At 40.3% G+C, this 14,914-nt stretch overlaps 1 gene segment (V, D, J or C); it reads right to left on the reverse strand.

The window, feature by feature from the left end:
• Positions 1 to 10,932: 10,932 nt before the first annotated feature.
• Positions 10,933 to 11,386, reverse strand: LOC128111022 (Ig heavy chain V region 3-6-like). The segment is given in 2 exon segments: positions 10,933 to 11,261; positions 11,344 to 11,386. Coding segments are annotated over 2 exon segments (372 nt in total).
• Between the last annotated feature and the right edge of the window lie 3,528 nt (positions 11,387 to 14,914).

Consider the following 14,914-nt stretch of genomic DNA (forward strand, 5'->3'; position numbering starts at 1 on the left):
GACAAATCATGATGCAGATGTCTGAGATGAAATAAAGACCAAAATTGCATTGAAAGCACTGAAGTGTGATTTATTGTCCTGGGACACAGCTTATTTGATGAGTACTTTTTTGTTTGCCTGAAGCTCTGTGCTCATCCCCACCATTTTATGATAGACAAGAGGACAGGGCCAGAGAATCAAAGGTTTGTGTTATGCTTGGGGTATATGAAACTGTTTGTCAAAAGAGTAGAGAAGAAAAAAGAAATCAAAAAAGAAAATTTACTTAGTATGAATTTGTGTTTTAACATAGAAATATGTTTTCAGCTTTATTGTATTATGTTCTGTATTTGTAAATCCTTTTCCTGACTTTGCTTAAACTATTAAATAATTTTATAGGAAATTTAGATAAAAAATACTAAACTATAATTAGTCAAGGCATGTTCTAAGGTTCAGTGAATAATGAACACATGCATTAGATTGAATTAATAAAATGTGGCCAAACCATAGCTCAGTAGTACAGTATATCAGACATAAAGGTCTCTGATAGATGCCCCCAAAATAAAAGAACTACTGTATTACCTGAGATTATTTTTTGAAAAATGATAAAAACACGTTTGGAAGTCCTGTATTTACCATTTAGCTCTTCCAGAGCTGATCTAGCCCACCTACCATAGAGGCCTACCCTTCCCCATCACAAAGGTACTCCCAGCACATCTGGGACCTCCCTAAAACAACTAGTGGGTCTATTTACCACCACACCATATCTTCTGCTCTCTCGATCCTCAAGGACATGCCTTTCTTTCACTACCAACTGAGATCAATGTTACACACAGACACACAAACACACACAAGCACACACACACACACACACACACACACACACAAACATAGACACACACGTATACACACAGATGGGGGAAGAGAGAGAGAAATATATATAGAGAGAGAGAATGACTGGAAAAATATTAATAAAGTTGAAGAAGTCAGAATTTGAGAGCGAGTGAGTGTTGGATATGGGAAGAATTTGAGTAGGGATATTAATGGGTAAAATAGGATAAGAAATTCTCAAAAAAATTAATTAAAGAATTTTAAAAGCAAAACCTAGTACATTCAGATAAGGCAGGAACAAGCCCCATACCCTGCATCAAGGCTGAGCAAGGCATCCCACCATAGGCAATGGGCTCCAAAAAGCCAGCTCATACACCAGGGATAGATCCTGATCCCATTGCCAGGGGCCCCTCAGACAGATCAAGCTACACAACTGTCTCCCATGTGCAGAGGACCTAGTCTGGTCTCATGCGGGCTCCACAACTGTCAGGCTAAAGTCCATGAGTTCCCACTACTTGGTTAAATTGTCTCTGTAGATTTCCCCACCATGATCTTGACCTCCTTTGCTGGTATAATCCCTCCTTCCACTTCTCAACTGGATTCCCAGATCACAGCCTAGTGCTTGACTGTGGATCTCTGCATCTGCTTCCATCAGTTACTGGATGAGGCTCTATGATGACTGTTAGGATATTCACCAATCTGATTACTTGGGCAGGCAGTTTAGGCACCCTCTCCACAGTAGTCTAATCGGGGTCATCCTGTGGATTTCTGGGAATTTTTCCATAGCATAACCCCATAATGTCTCCCTCTATCAAGATATCTCTTTCATTGCTCTCCCACTCCATCCTCCCCCAGCTGGACCATCCTGTTCCCTCATCTTCCCCGATCCCCTGCCCTCTATTGTCCCCCTCACCCCCAGTTTACAAAGGAGAGCTCATCTATTTCCAATTCCAGGGCAATACATACATTTCTCTTAGGGTCCTCCATGTTTCCTAGCTTCTCTGGAGCTATGGGTTGCAGTCTGATTATTCTGTGCTTTACATCTAGTATCCACTTATGAGTGAGTACATACTATTTCTGTTTGTACTTCATTTTCAATTTCTTTTTTATTTATTGTATTTACTTATTTATTAATAAAGGGTCTTATATACCGCCCCTCCAAAAATTTTAAAAGTAACAAAGAAATCTCCTCTCACATGCAACTCCATGGTGAGTGACTTTTTTTCAGGGCTATTACTGAATGGAAAGATCTTGGAATCTACAGCTGGGCTCCTCAGCAAGAGCTGCAGGGTTAGGGATGGGCTGGATTTCATGAGCGTAGGGAGGCCTTGTATGCATTTTCTGCTGCTGTATAAGGAGTTTTGTGGAGAAAGTATTAGATATATGAGTGCCTAGAGCAAATCAATGAGACAAAAGTGAATAATAGGGAAAAAATTGAAGAACTACATATTATTCATCGTGTATTTCTGATATAATACACGACTTCCTTTGTTTTCTTTGCCACAGATGCCAATTTTATATAATTTTGATAATTTCAGAAGGATTAGCAAAGTTTTGTGAACGTTGAATCTAGATATTAAGTTGAAGAAATAGTTTTCAAGGATGTAGCTTAGTGTTGATTCATGCAAAACTAGTGGCATGTGATACCCAGTATTGAAGAACAATGATATGTAAATTCTTTTCACTATTAATTTTCTGTAAACACCTTTTAAAAACTTGAACCTTTCTGTTTTTTTAAATTATTAAGTATTACTTATTACTCTGATGAGACTGTGTTTCATGAGACAGTCCTGTACCTCAGGTAACACTTTTAAACATTTTTAATGTAATATAGCAATCAAGTGTGTGAGTAACAAAAGGTGTAGAGTAATCTAGAGTCTCCACTCTGGGGCCTTGCTCTAATGTTCTTCCATCTCTCCAGTCTTGTCTCATCCCCAGGAAACGACACTTTATCCTGACTGGGCGTAAGATTCAACATGAAGAGCCTTGAAATTGCCTCTCCATGAGACAAGATTGCCAGGTCCTTGTTTTCCTGTAGAGGAATTCATTCTACTATGAGATGAATTGTCTTTAAGGTCATTGGAGGGACTTTGAACTGAGTCTTATCTGCTATTGTAGCATCCCCAGTAGAGTGTCATATATTCTAGGAACTACCTCAACTTCTCCATGTCAGATCTTGTATCTTTCTAGGTGATGGTCCCCTGGGCCTTGGATATGGTTAAATGAGAGGAAAAAATTCTGATTAGAGTCAGGAAACACCTTTGTGGGCCTCTCTACACCTGCACTTAAGGCTCTGCATAACAAGTTTATATTGTTTTTCCTTTTTGTTGTCTCATGGCAAAATTTTTAGCAGTGTTGTTGATCATATGTCCTTGATGTCATTTGAAAATCATAAAATACAATATCAGACTGTGTCACCCTTTGTATACTTTGACAGAATATGCTCTGTAATTGATTAATCGCACTCCAACATAGGAATTGCTATGAAATGTTTATAGTCAGTATTATACTCTCTCAGCATTCCTGTACAGGTCAGGAACGTTGTCCTAGAAATCTTGTGTTACTGTGGTGAATCAGGGCATCCATAAGATGGAATTCTGTGGAGAATGGGAGGTTTGACTCTCCTTGCAAAATTCAGCCTGCCCTAAATGAAGTCAGCACTATGATCCTTGCATGGGTCTAGTCAGTTCAAATCTAACAATAACCCAACATTCAGAGCATTCTTAGTCTGTCTGTTGATGGTTTCCCGGATTTCACAGATAAGGAAACCTTTCTTTCCTTTCTGGCTTGAATCTATGGTTTGTTTGTATTTAAACAAGAGAGTTCATGGTGTTGTTGATACTTTATGTTTCACAGAGGACAGTGGGAGGACATTTGGCCTCAGAGTACAAAAAAATTCTCCCCACCATAAACTGGTACAAGAGACATTCCCTGATTATCTTTTGATTCTTTGGAAAAAGCCCAGGGTATACAGAAGGATAATGATGAACTGTGACTATAAATTCTCAGATGAAAATAAATGTACTGGCAGTCAAACAGAGATCCCAATCAGCTCTCAAACTCTAATGTATGGGTGCTAATGTATGTGAGAATGGCCAGGCCATATGGGAAACAAGTTGGGTTTTCTAGTCACTAGTTCTTGTTTCCACAACTTTTTGCCTTTGATCTGAGTAAAAAACAAAAACAAAAACAGACAAACAAAAACAGTGTATAAAGGAGAGAATCTCACTGTGTTTTTTTGTTACAGTCATAATAAAAATAGTCAGATTGAACCTTGCTGTCAATGGCAGAACTGTTTTGTTCCTGACATTCACCCACTGTAGTGCCAGATGAATGTGTTCTCCTAGTGAAAAGAAAACAAGCACAAATGAATGCCTGACAGAAATGATTAGATTCAGATATGGGAAATTATGACAGAATCAAAAAAGAAAGAGAGGTCCTAAGTGGGCCTTGCTGCCTTTAAGAACAAAAATTATCCTCTCTCTCTGTCTCTGTGTCTCTGTCTCTTTCTCTCTCTATCTCTCTGTCTGTCTGTCTGTTTGTCTCTGTCTCTGTCTCTCTCTCTGTCCCTCTCTCTCTCTGTCTCTCTCTGTCTCTGTCTCTGTCTCTGTCTCTCTCTCACTCTCTCTCTCTCTCCTGTGCGTGTGTGTGTGTGTGTGTGTGTGTGTGTGTGTGTGTGTGTGTGTGTGTGTGTGTAATATGTTACCAGAGCTTGCTGGATTTTGTTTCATTACAGAAGAAGCATGTCAATGGAAGTGGTCACTGATAAAGATATAGTCAAGGTATGGAGTACTATAGGTAGCATCCTGAATCAGCATTACTTTGTTCTCTGATGTCCTTTTGAAATAGTGACAAACACCTTATAGGAGTGTGAAGGGATGGCTGCTGACAAATGGACACTCAGAATGATTATTTCTGATCAAGTCTCCAGGCTAATCTCTCTGATATTTCAGTCGTAAGGCAGGTTCCTAATCCTCTAGAGTTTCTGACACATTCAGGATTTGAGTTACAACACTGTGTCTTGCACAGTAATGGAATGCAGAGTCCTCAGATGTCAGGCTGCTTAGATACATGTAGGCTGTGCTGGAGGACTTTTCTACAGTCAGCCTGGCCTTGCCCTGGAACTTCTGTGCATAGCCAGCATTACCACCTCAAGTACCAATCCATCCAATCCACTCCAGACCCTTTCCAGGCCTCTACTTCACCCAGTGCATAGAATAGTCAGGGAAGGTGTATCCAGAAGCCTTGCAGGACATCTTCACTGAGGCCCCAGGCCTCCTCAGCTCAGCCCCAGACTGCTAAAGGTAGACCTGGGAGTAGACACCTATGGGGAGAAAGGTAGAGTGGATGTCATAGTGACTGAGTGTATGGCCCATCCTTATGTCCGGAACTTTGGAGCTCTTTACCTGTTGCTACTGCCATCAACAAAAGGATGATCCAGCTCCATTTCATGATGAGGACTTTATGCGCTCAGTGACTGTGGAGAGGACACTGATCATATGATGTTGTGGGGTGTGGACATCTCTTTATGTACCACCATAGACTCACATGATTTGCATATTTATGAGGCAGGGTACTTCTTAGATAAGGACCTAGTCCAATTGGAGAAGAAGGAGGTAAAGGAATTTCAGGTCAGGCAGCATGATGCTGAGGTCAAAACCCTAATCTTGTCTGAGGAAGTAGCCATTCCTGAGACCTATGCAGGCTCTGTGGATATAATCAAGGCCTAGTGTCACAGTAGATTCCCAACCTAGACATTTTGTCCTTTTCCTGACAAAACTGATTTACAGGTGATGGTAGTGATTAGGATAATGTGCATGATATTTTCAAAAACTCATATATTAGGAGAATTTGTAATCTTTTTGAATGTACACGTAATTAAAATTTGTTTTTCCAGAAGGTTGCAGGTGTGTGTTCCTCCAGCTTTTTTTCTTTTCTAACTCCTTTTCTTCTTTGTCTATATGTTTGTTTTTTATATAGCGAAAGAAAGGTCATCCAGTTGAGTGGTAGAAACATGGGAAGGATCTGAGAGGAGTTGGGTATGGAAACTGATCAGAATACATTGTGTGAAAAAACATGTTTTTCAAAACTCAGAAATAAATAAATAAATTGTAATAAAATGAATAAGAAAATAAAAATCTGTATAATATTTGACAGGGAATTTCTACTGTGTTTGAAAATTGAAGTCTGAATTAAAAAATAGAAAATTAGAGACTGTAGCATGTGTTATTCAGCTAATAGTCTTTAAGAAAAGTGTCCAGAGAAGCTATTGAGTCCACACCTCATCTCACTTCTGTCCTGCTGATTATTGGCTCCATTTCCCCCCTGCTGGTCCTGAGCTCCTCTGCAGGTTGGGCTGTCATGGCTTACACTCAAGATTCTCTGTCTGTCTTGAGCAGTGACAAATCTTTGCTACTTTGGTGCTCAGAGAGCTCAGCCACAGAGATGAATTTTACTGGATATACTGAATGGATATGCAGAGACTGATTTTAAGTTTCTATATAGTTATTACAATTCTTCTTAATGCCATGATCTTCCATTGTGGCATTTGGATCCATTCCATGCCATCCACTGGTACTATAGAATTATTACAAAGAATTATCACATACCAAATAACTGTTCGTAGGAAAAAATAAGCATCTTGTTTACCTTGGCTCACCATATTTGCAGAGAATCATGTAGTTGGTCAAGTCTTGCTACCTTAAGAGGCACATGCCATAGGATTTCAAGTTAGAGCCCATGGCTCCTGGGGCACTGTGTGCCTTTAAGTTCTTGATGAACCAAAATGCTTCTGCTGGTGGTGAAGCTTTCAGGCCCACCTCTGTTTCTCAATGTTCCCCAGAAATCTTCAAAGCATAGAGAAGTTTGATAAGGAAATTGGTCGTAAATATTAATATTTTATATCCATATAACTTGCAAACATCATAGTATCCTATTAAGTACCATTATAGTGATCCTAGAAACTGCTGTTATATTGTTTTTCGTAAGAGTCTTGAAAGTCTGACTGTTCACAATAAACTTGTCACAGCTTAGTCTTGCTGTGCCCCCTCCATCCTGGCCTAGTTAAATTCAGTTCTTACTGACCATAATCAGGGAATCCTGGCTCAGTAAGTAACTGCTAGTGCTTGCAAGGTTAGTGACAACTGGACTCATATCATTGTTGAATGATTTTTTTGCCCAAATCCTATGGAAAAAGTTCATTTCATATTCATTAAATATTGCTCATATATTTATTTCTTTTCTTAAGTATACCTGGAGAATATTGAAAGGTTAATCTAAACACTCCTTGTGTCCAGAGTGTGATCAACATGCAAGTCCACTGTAGTCATCATAGGTCACTAGCAGCCATGTGGACTGACCTTCACATGGACATTAGATAACAGACCATGGATCCCTTAGTTTTTATCTTCATATTATGCTGTTCAATGAGTTGTGTTGATCTTGATCTCAGAAACCCATATTCTGTAGTCTGTTTGTTTCCCAAACTATCTTAAGACAAGCTGTCACTATAATAGAATGTAGACAAGGCTGAGGTCTGCACTAGTAGACCCTCTTTCCTTTTACAGATAACAAAAATCTGTAACCCAACTGAACTAACAAAAAAACCATCACTTCTCCCAGTGATACTTCTCTAATTCACAGGTAAAGCATTTCAATTTCCCTAGCTTCAGAAGCAACAAAGAGTTCCATTACATTAAGCATGAAGCCAACGTTAACAAGGAAACACTAGAAAGAAGCAGAAAACTGTGATAAGGAAAAATCTGTTGCCAATGGAAGAGAGTTAGGAAAGAGACAGTAGATGACATCAGTTGACATGTACACAATGGTCCCTTAGACTTTTTCACAAGCTGAGTGTATAAGAACCATCTTCAAAGAAATCATTACATGGGACATTGGGTTGCAAATTAATCGCTGAAAGTATTCAAATTTCTAATATGCATTGATTGAAAAAATTCAATTACCTCTACTCTATTGGAGCATTAACACATTGGAAACAGGAAACAGGAGACATCTTGTTTCCCCATCTATCTGCAGTAATAGCATTCACTCAGGGAAGATCTTGCTTCTATTCCCTATAAGAGGAAATAAATTGAAATGATTTTAGATTATTTAAATTTCCCTGTGATTTCCAACTGAATCCATCATCACCAAGTCTTAAAATTATAGACCTTTGTGGAAAACATGGAAAGTGTTATTCTTATGTTTATGTTTATTTCATCTGAAAGCAGGTGGCAAATGGATATCTGAGATGTACCATAGAGAAATAATGATATGCTTATTAGAAATTAAGCAAATAGAAATTCTCATAGACTATGACATATCAAAGTGTCTATAGAAGACTTTTTGAACAGGAAGGGGAAACCACATATTGTAAAATGTAATCGGACATATGCTTGTGAGGAAGCACATGGTTGCAGTTCAGAACTGCCTATGATGTGAGCAGCAATTAGAAGTTCTGAGTAGGCTACTCAGTTCTTAAGTATGGTGATATTTTATTTGTACTCAAATGTGATTTTATTTATATGTTAATAAATAAAGTTGCCTGGGGGTCAGAGTTAATAGCAAGCCATAGCAGAACTGGGCATTACTGGCACACACCTTTAATCCCAGCACTTGTTGGCAGAACTAGGTAGATATCTGTATGGTCAAGGATACAGCCAGCATTGGAGACACACACCTTTAATCTCAATACTAACCATAGAAGATCTGGAGGTCTGTACAAACAGAGAGTGATGAGGCGGTCATGTGGTTGGGTTTACAACCAATGAGAAGGCAGAACAGAAAGTCTATATAAAGACAAACACTCAGGAAGTAGGTCTCTCTTGGCTGAAGAGGCTAGCTGCATCAGATGGGTAAGGTTCTTAACTCTGATCTCTTGGCTTTCTTCTTTGCATTGGTTCTGTGTTTCTTATTTAATAATATGATTGGTTACATCCACACTTAAGTGCCTCTGTTTTTCCCAGATCTCCTCTGTAGGGAGGTTTGTGTTTGCATTCACACTGAAGTCTCCTCCCATGTTGCTGGCACAGTAAGACATGGCAGACAGTGCAGATTTAAGGAAACTTGGAAACTGGAGGTATCCCTACTGATACTGCTGCTGGAAGTCCCAACTACAAACTGTGTCTCTAATAGTCCATGGTATCATACCAGCATATTCTAACCATTTCTTTTGTGCTGTTATATCCAGTGAATATGATGATTTGTTACATAGAATCCAGACAGTACAGATGAGTGTCAGCATCTGCAAAGTTTTCATGAGGCCAGGCCTGATTCTTGCAGACATCCCAGGGCAGTGCATCTGAGTATCGATGATAGTGCATCATCAATCGTAAACAAAAACTAGGGCTACATGCCCAGTTTCTTCTCCTTAAATGCTATGACATTCACTGTAGGGAATAGCCATCAGGCAGAAAAGCAGTTCTAGGACACACATAATTTGATGGAGACTCCTGTGTAAAGGAGATAAAGGATCAGTTTTCAGTCTAAGACCGGGTGCTGGTGCTATTCTTCTTGGGGGAGTCGCCAGATGATATAAAAGGGTAACAGAGTACAGGTCAATTTCCCTGCCTAGATAGGGTGATTTACCTGGTGTTGACCAGAATAATTAGAGGCATAGACCTCAGGGAAATTTTCTTGATACCTACCCTGTTAACCCACTCCCAGACAAATCAGAAATCATGTGGATCATGTCATCCAGACATTGCTCTATGAACATGAAGATGGCCTCCTCTCTTTCCTTCATCCTCCAGGCTGTGACTTCCTCCCGGGACCACTTTGCACTGTTTAGTTGGAGGCATGACCAACATTAGAGATTCCTCACAATGGAGGACAGTCTCTGAGTCCTGGCTGGCCTGGCTGGATGTCTATCTACTTCTTCATCTCTGGAAATCTCATATTTGAGTCCCTTCTTCTTTATGCCTGACCCGTGGGCTGTGGGTGACCTTAGGGAAACCAGATCCTAACACCGTACAGACAGCTGTGCAGTGCAGGATTTTAGGGACTCCCACCACTGTGCACATTCTGCCACCTTCTTTGTGATTCTATGAGAGATTCAGGGATATTTTCACACATCATGTCTCATCTTGGGTTTGTCTAGAATTTCCCTAGTGGTCATTCAGAATTTGAAAAAAAATCACAGAACTGATTGGCTATCTCTTGTTAACTGAGTAGGGGCCACATGGTATAAGGCCACATTTGTCCTGATTTGATTTTATCCCTTGGGTGAGACACTGTGTTTTAGTGTCTGCACTTGGGTTCTGTTTCCATTCCCATAAAACTCTGTAGGAGGAGATCACCAATCACAAATCAAACACAGATAGTGCAGGCCCAGGTGTATTTGCACACATAACTTAACAGTTCTTTGCTGTGTTACAAGTAATTTCTTTACTGACAGTTCTAAAAAATAGGAATTATCAGTGTAAATACATGTATTTTTGTTTAATATTATGTATTTAATAAAAATGCAAAACTATGTAATTTTTGTACCAACAATCCCAAATTTGGGAGTGAATAACCCCCTTATAGCAAAGTCCTTAGACCAGAACCATGCACAGTTGACCTCATAAAATCCCTGCACTGCATTATAGGGTTGGTAATACAGCTGTAGTAATGTGTGGATCCCATTCACTGTATGACACATTTCTGAGGCATAACAAAATGGCTTTGAGTCAACACTCTGGGACAAGTGTTCTGACACACAGATGTATCTGAGGTGGAAGGAATGGAGAATCCAAAGTAGAATTCACTTTTTAATGGGTCAACTAATATGATGCCTAGGTCAGCTGAGTTTCAAAATGTTTTCACTAAATAAGAAAAAGTCCTGAGACCAGAGATGGCACAGCTGATAAAGGCTAGATTCACAACTAAAAAGAAGAGAAATATTACCACGTGCAGCACCTTGATAGTAACAGTGAGAAATAAGCAAATGTGACTTTAGAAAAACAGTTTTTCATGATCAGAGAGAAAAAAAGCTCCCAAGCCTCTCCGCCCTTAGTGAGTAAGAAGCAAAAACAGAAAAAACCAGTTTTCTTTCCAGATCTGAAGTCTTAGAGTTCCTGTTCTTAGTTATGGCTCAGCGCCCCCTGCTGGTCCAAGGCTCCTCTGCAGAGAGGTTTGTGTCTGGGCTCATGCTGAAGTTCCCTCACTGTGTCTTGCACAGTAATATGTGGCTGTGTCCTCAGTGGTCACAGAGTTCAGCTGCAGGAAGAACTGGTTCTTGGATGTTTCTCTGGTGATGGAGATGCGGCTCTTGAGGGATGGGTTGTAGTTGGTGCCACCACTATAACTTATGTACCCCATCCACTCCAGCTTCTTCCGTGGGGACTGCCTGATCCAGTTCCAGTCGTAATCACTGGTTATGGAGTAACCAGTGACAGAGCAGGTGAGGAACAGTGATTGAGAGGGCTTCACCAGGTCAGGTTCTGACTCCTGAAGCTGTACCTGGGACAGGATACCTTCAGACAAGAAGAGACAATTCTGTCAATCACAGGTTGTCACAAACCCTCATGGATACATGTATGAAATGGTAACACTCACCAGGAAGGGCTGTCACCAGATACAGAAGACCCAACAGTGTCATCTTCTAGGCTACACCTCCTTTTGCTCAGAAGTCAGCCTCCTGTGAGAGAGATGTGAGTTCCCACAGTCCAGGAGTGGATTTAACTTAGAGCTAGAAGGTGTATTTGCATGTGGGGAGTCAGCCTTGTCTTTATAAATGTGGAGGGTAGATATTACTCCATTTGTCTGTTACAATGTGTCCATCACTGTATCTGACTTCTTGTAGTGTGAGTCTGGAGTAAGAGAGCATGAGGACTACAGGGATCACAGGAAACACAGCTTGGCATGATCAATCTGTACTTCCTAGTCCAACCTCCCCGCCTCCATTCTTATGCTGTTCTTTTGCAATCTCAGATCAAACTTTTCACACTAAGTTTCTGAGCACTGTCTTTCTGATTAGTTAGGCTACACACTCCTCCTTTTCTTCTTTTTCCGCCCATGAGATGGGTTTCAATCTTTCCTTGAAAATTACTACACTGTCATATTGTTGTTACACAGGGTCCACACCTACTTCTTACTCCATCCAGGCTGTGGAATGTAGAAGAAACACTTGCTGAGAGAAGGAGCTGGGGACCCTGTACACCATAAACCTTGCTCAGGGACCTCATTCAGTCTTTATACTGTCCTGACTCACAGCCCACCGGGGTTAGACATTGACAGTATCATAGGAGCAGGTATTTGATAGCCCAACCATAGAGACTAAGGATTAAGTTAGAGAGGACGTTCTCCTGCCTTGGGTCTCTTTACATACTGAGCCTCCTCTTGGAGTTTGTAACATGTGTCAGTGTTTGGGCACAATATGAGTCCTTCCCTCTTTTCTCATCTCCTAGTCGTTTTTACCTATGGGCAAGTCTTTTTTTTCTCATATAATATATCCTGATTATAGTTTCTCCTCCACCTTTAACTCTGAAGACTTCTGCCTCCTTTCCCATCCATATACACCATCTTGCTATCTCTCTTTAGAAAACAAGCAAGCTTCTAATGAATAATAAGAAAATAAAATGATATAAAACAAAAACTAACAGATTGGAACAGGACAAAACAAAGAAACAGAAAGAAAAGAACCCAAGAAAAGGTGGAAGAGACAGGTGTAGATGCAGAGACCTCCTGATGTAAACACACTGGGATCACATAAACACTCAGAATTAGAAGACATGCTATATATGTAAAGAAAATATAGTGTAGAGTAAGAGATAAATAAATAATTGAGAAAAACAACAGAAGCCATGTGATGGTAAGAGACAAGGAACCTCCAAAATTGTATTTGAATTTGATATCTGATGACCATCTACTTTCTGGAGATGAAGCTGGTTTCCTCATTGAGACTCCCTTAGACAAAACTAATTTGTCATATGTAGGTGGTTATCAATTGGAGATAGAGTAGGGTTAGGGATGGGTGCTTATGTCCACTTCTTTCAGCTCTAGTACCCCATCTGGTTCAGACTCAATGGGCTCTGTGTATACTATCTTAGTCTCTCTGAATTTGTATGTGCAACTATCCTGTTGATGTATAGACCTTATTTCCCTGGTGCATCTATCCCCTCTGGCTCTCTTATCCTTTTCTCCTCTTCTTCAGTGTTCCATGAGCCCTGAGGGGATTTGATGAAGACATCTCATATAGTGCTGAGTGGTCCAAGGTCTCCCATTCTCAGAATATGGTCTGGCTGTGGGTCTCTGTATGTGTCTCCACCTGCTGCAGAAGGAAGCTTCTCTGATGATGGCTGAGTAAGGCACTGATCTTTGAGTGTAGCAGAATGTCATTGTGAGTAAATTTTTGGAATCTTCTTTTTATAGAACAATAATATTTATTTTTGAACTATCTCTTCTGAGAATCTTGGTCAACCAAGTAGAGTATGGATTCTATTTCTTGTATGGGCCATATGTCAACTCATATATTGATAGTTACTCCCGCAAGCTTCTTTCCACCATTGACCTAGCATACCTTGAGGCTGGATACCATCATAAATCCAAGGAGTTGTAGCTTATGTTGGTACTTTGATACTTTGGAATCATCTACTGTGTTAGGTTTCCATACTACCCCTCAAATGGCCCCAAGTTTATCTCTCTTTCCCCTTATTTTCTCTGTTGCTCCCCTTTTCCTCACCCTCCTCTTTGATTCTCCTTCTAGTTGTCCCCCATGCATTTACCACTATCTAAACTATTTCGTTTTCCTACAGGAGATCTATCCTCTCCACTCCAATCCCATAAGACTTAAAGATCTCTCATGTGAATCCAGGTTTTCAATTCTGGCCCTGCATAATTCATTTTTTAACAGAAGGCACATGAATAAGTACAGGAGTTGATGGAGACTGTATCACTTAAAGGCATACAGCATTTCTGATCACAGACTAGGGATCATCACTTTCATCAGCAATAGAAATATTATACCTACTGTTTTGTTAGAAATATAATTGGCTATCCTGTATTATTGTTGGATATACCATGAGTGAGCTAAGAAGTTTAATAAGAAGGAGCATTAACCTGAGTACTTATACAGATAGTGTTAATTCCAATAGCAAGAATAAGACCACACCCACAATTTCATACAAACTTGAAGCAAGCTTGATTTTCATTGGGGTGTGCCCAAGAGCACATCAGTGACTGCCTCCTAATGTTAAGGAGAGCAGCCCCAAATACATCTTTTGGGCCCCTTTGAGGAGTAAAATTATGTGTAGTTTAACAGAAGGGAGACAATGGGGCAATAAGGAAAAACAAAAAACCTGAAAAGGACATCAAGTGGCCACCCACCATTTGATTAGATGGGTCAAGGGAGGGTCAGGAAGGGTCAAGGTATTCTCAAAGACAAATCAAAGTCATGGGTTGGGGAAAGTCAGTTTCCAGGAAACAGAGAACAATCCAACTCTCACAGTAAATAAAAATTTATTTTAAAAAATACAGCACAATGGCTCTTGCCTCTGTAATGGAGTCAGTTAGGTTTCTCAATAGTAGAGAAGACAGGCTTCAATCACCCCTTTATTGTCCATTCATCAGCTGATGGGCCTCTAGGCTGATTCCAGCTCTTAGATGCAGTGAAGAAGGAAAGGCTGAATACAAAAGATCTGGTATCTTTGCAGTAGTGAGTCCTTTGGTGTCTGCCCAGGAGTGATGTAGCTAGGTCACATGACATTTCTATTTTTAGCTTTTGGAAGAAATTCAGACAAAATTTCATAGGGACAGCAACAGTTCACACTCTCACCAACCACATGTTATGGTTACCCTTTCTCCAAATAATCATCAACATTTGGTGTCATTTATTTCCTTAATAAATGACATTCTTTTTTTTGAGGATTAATTTTTTTTAATTTATTTTGCAATACAATTCAGTTCTACATATCAGCCACGGATTCCCTTGTTCTCTCCCCTCCCGTCCCCCTCACCTTCCCCCCAATCCCCCCCCCATTCCCATCTCCTCCAGGGCAAAGCCTTCCCCACAGACTGAGGTCAACCTGGTAGACTCAGTCCAGGTAGGTCTAGTCCCCTCCTCCCAGGCCGAGCCAAACAATCCTGCATAGGCCCCAGGTTTCAAACAGCCAACTCATGCAATGAGCAC

This window comes from Peromyscus californicus, unplaced genomic scaffold (genome assembly GCF_007827085.1).
Source record: "Peromyscus californicus insignis strain IS unplaced genomic scaffold, ASM782708v3 Scaffold_15__1_contigs__length_86483966, whole genome shotgun sequence".
NCBI lineage: Eukaryota > Metazoa > Chordata > Mammalia > Rodentia > Cricetidae > Peromyscus > Peromyscus californicus.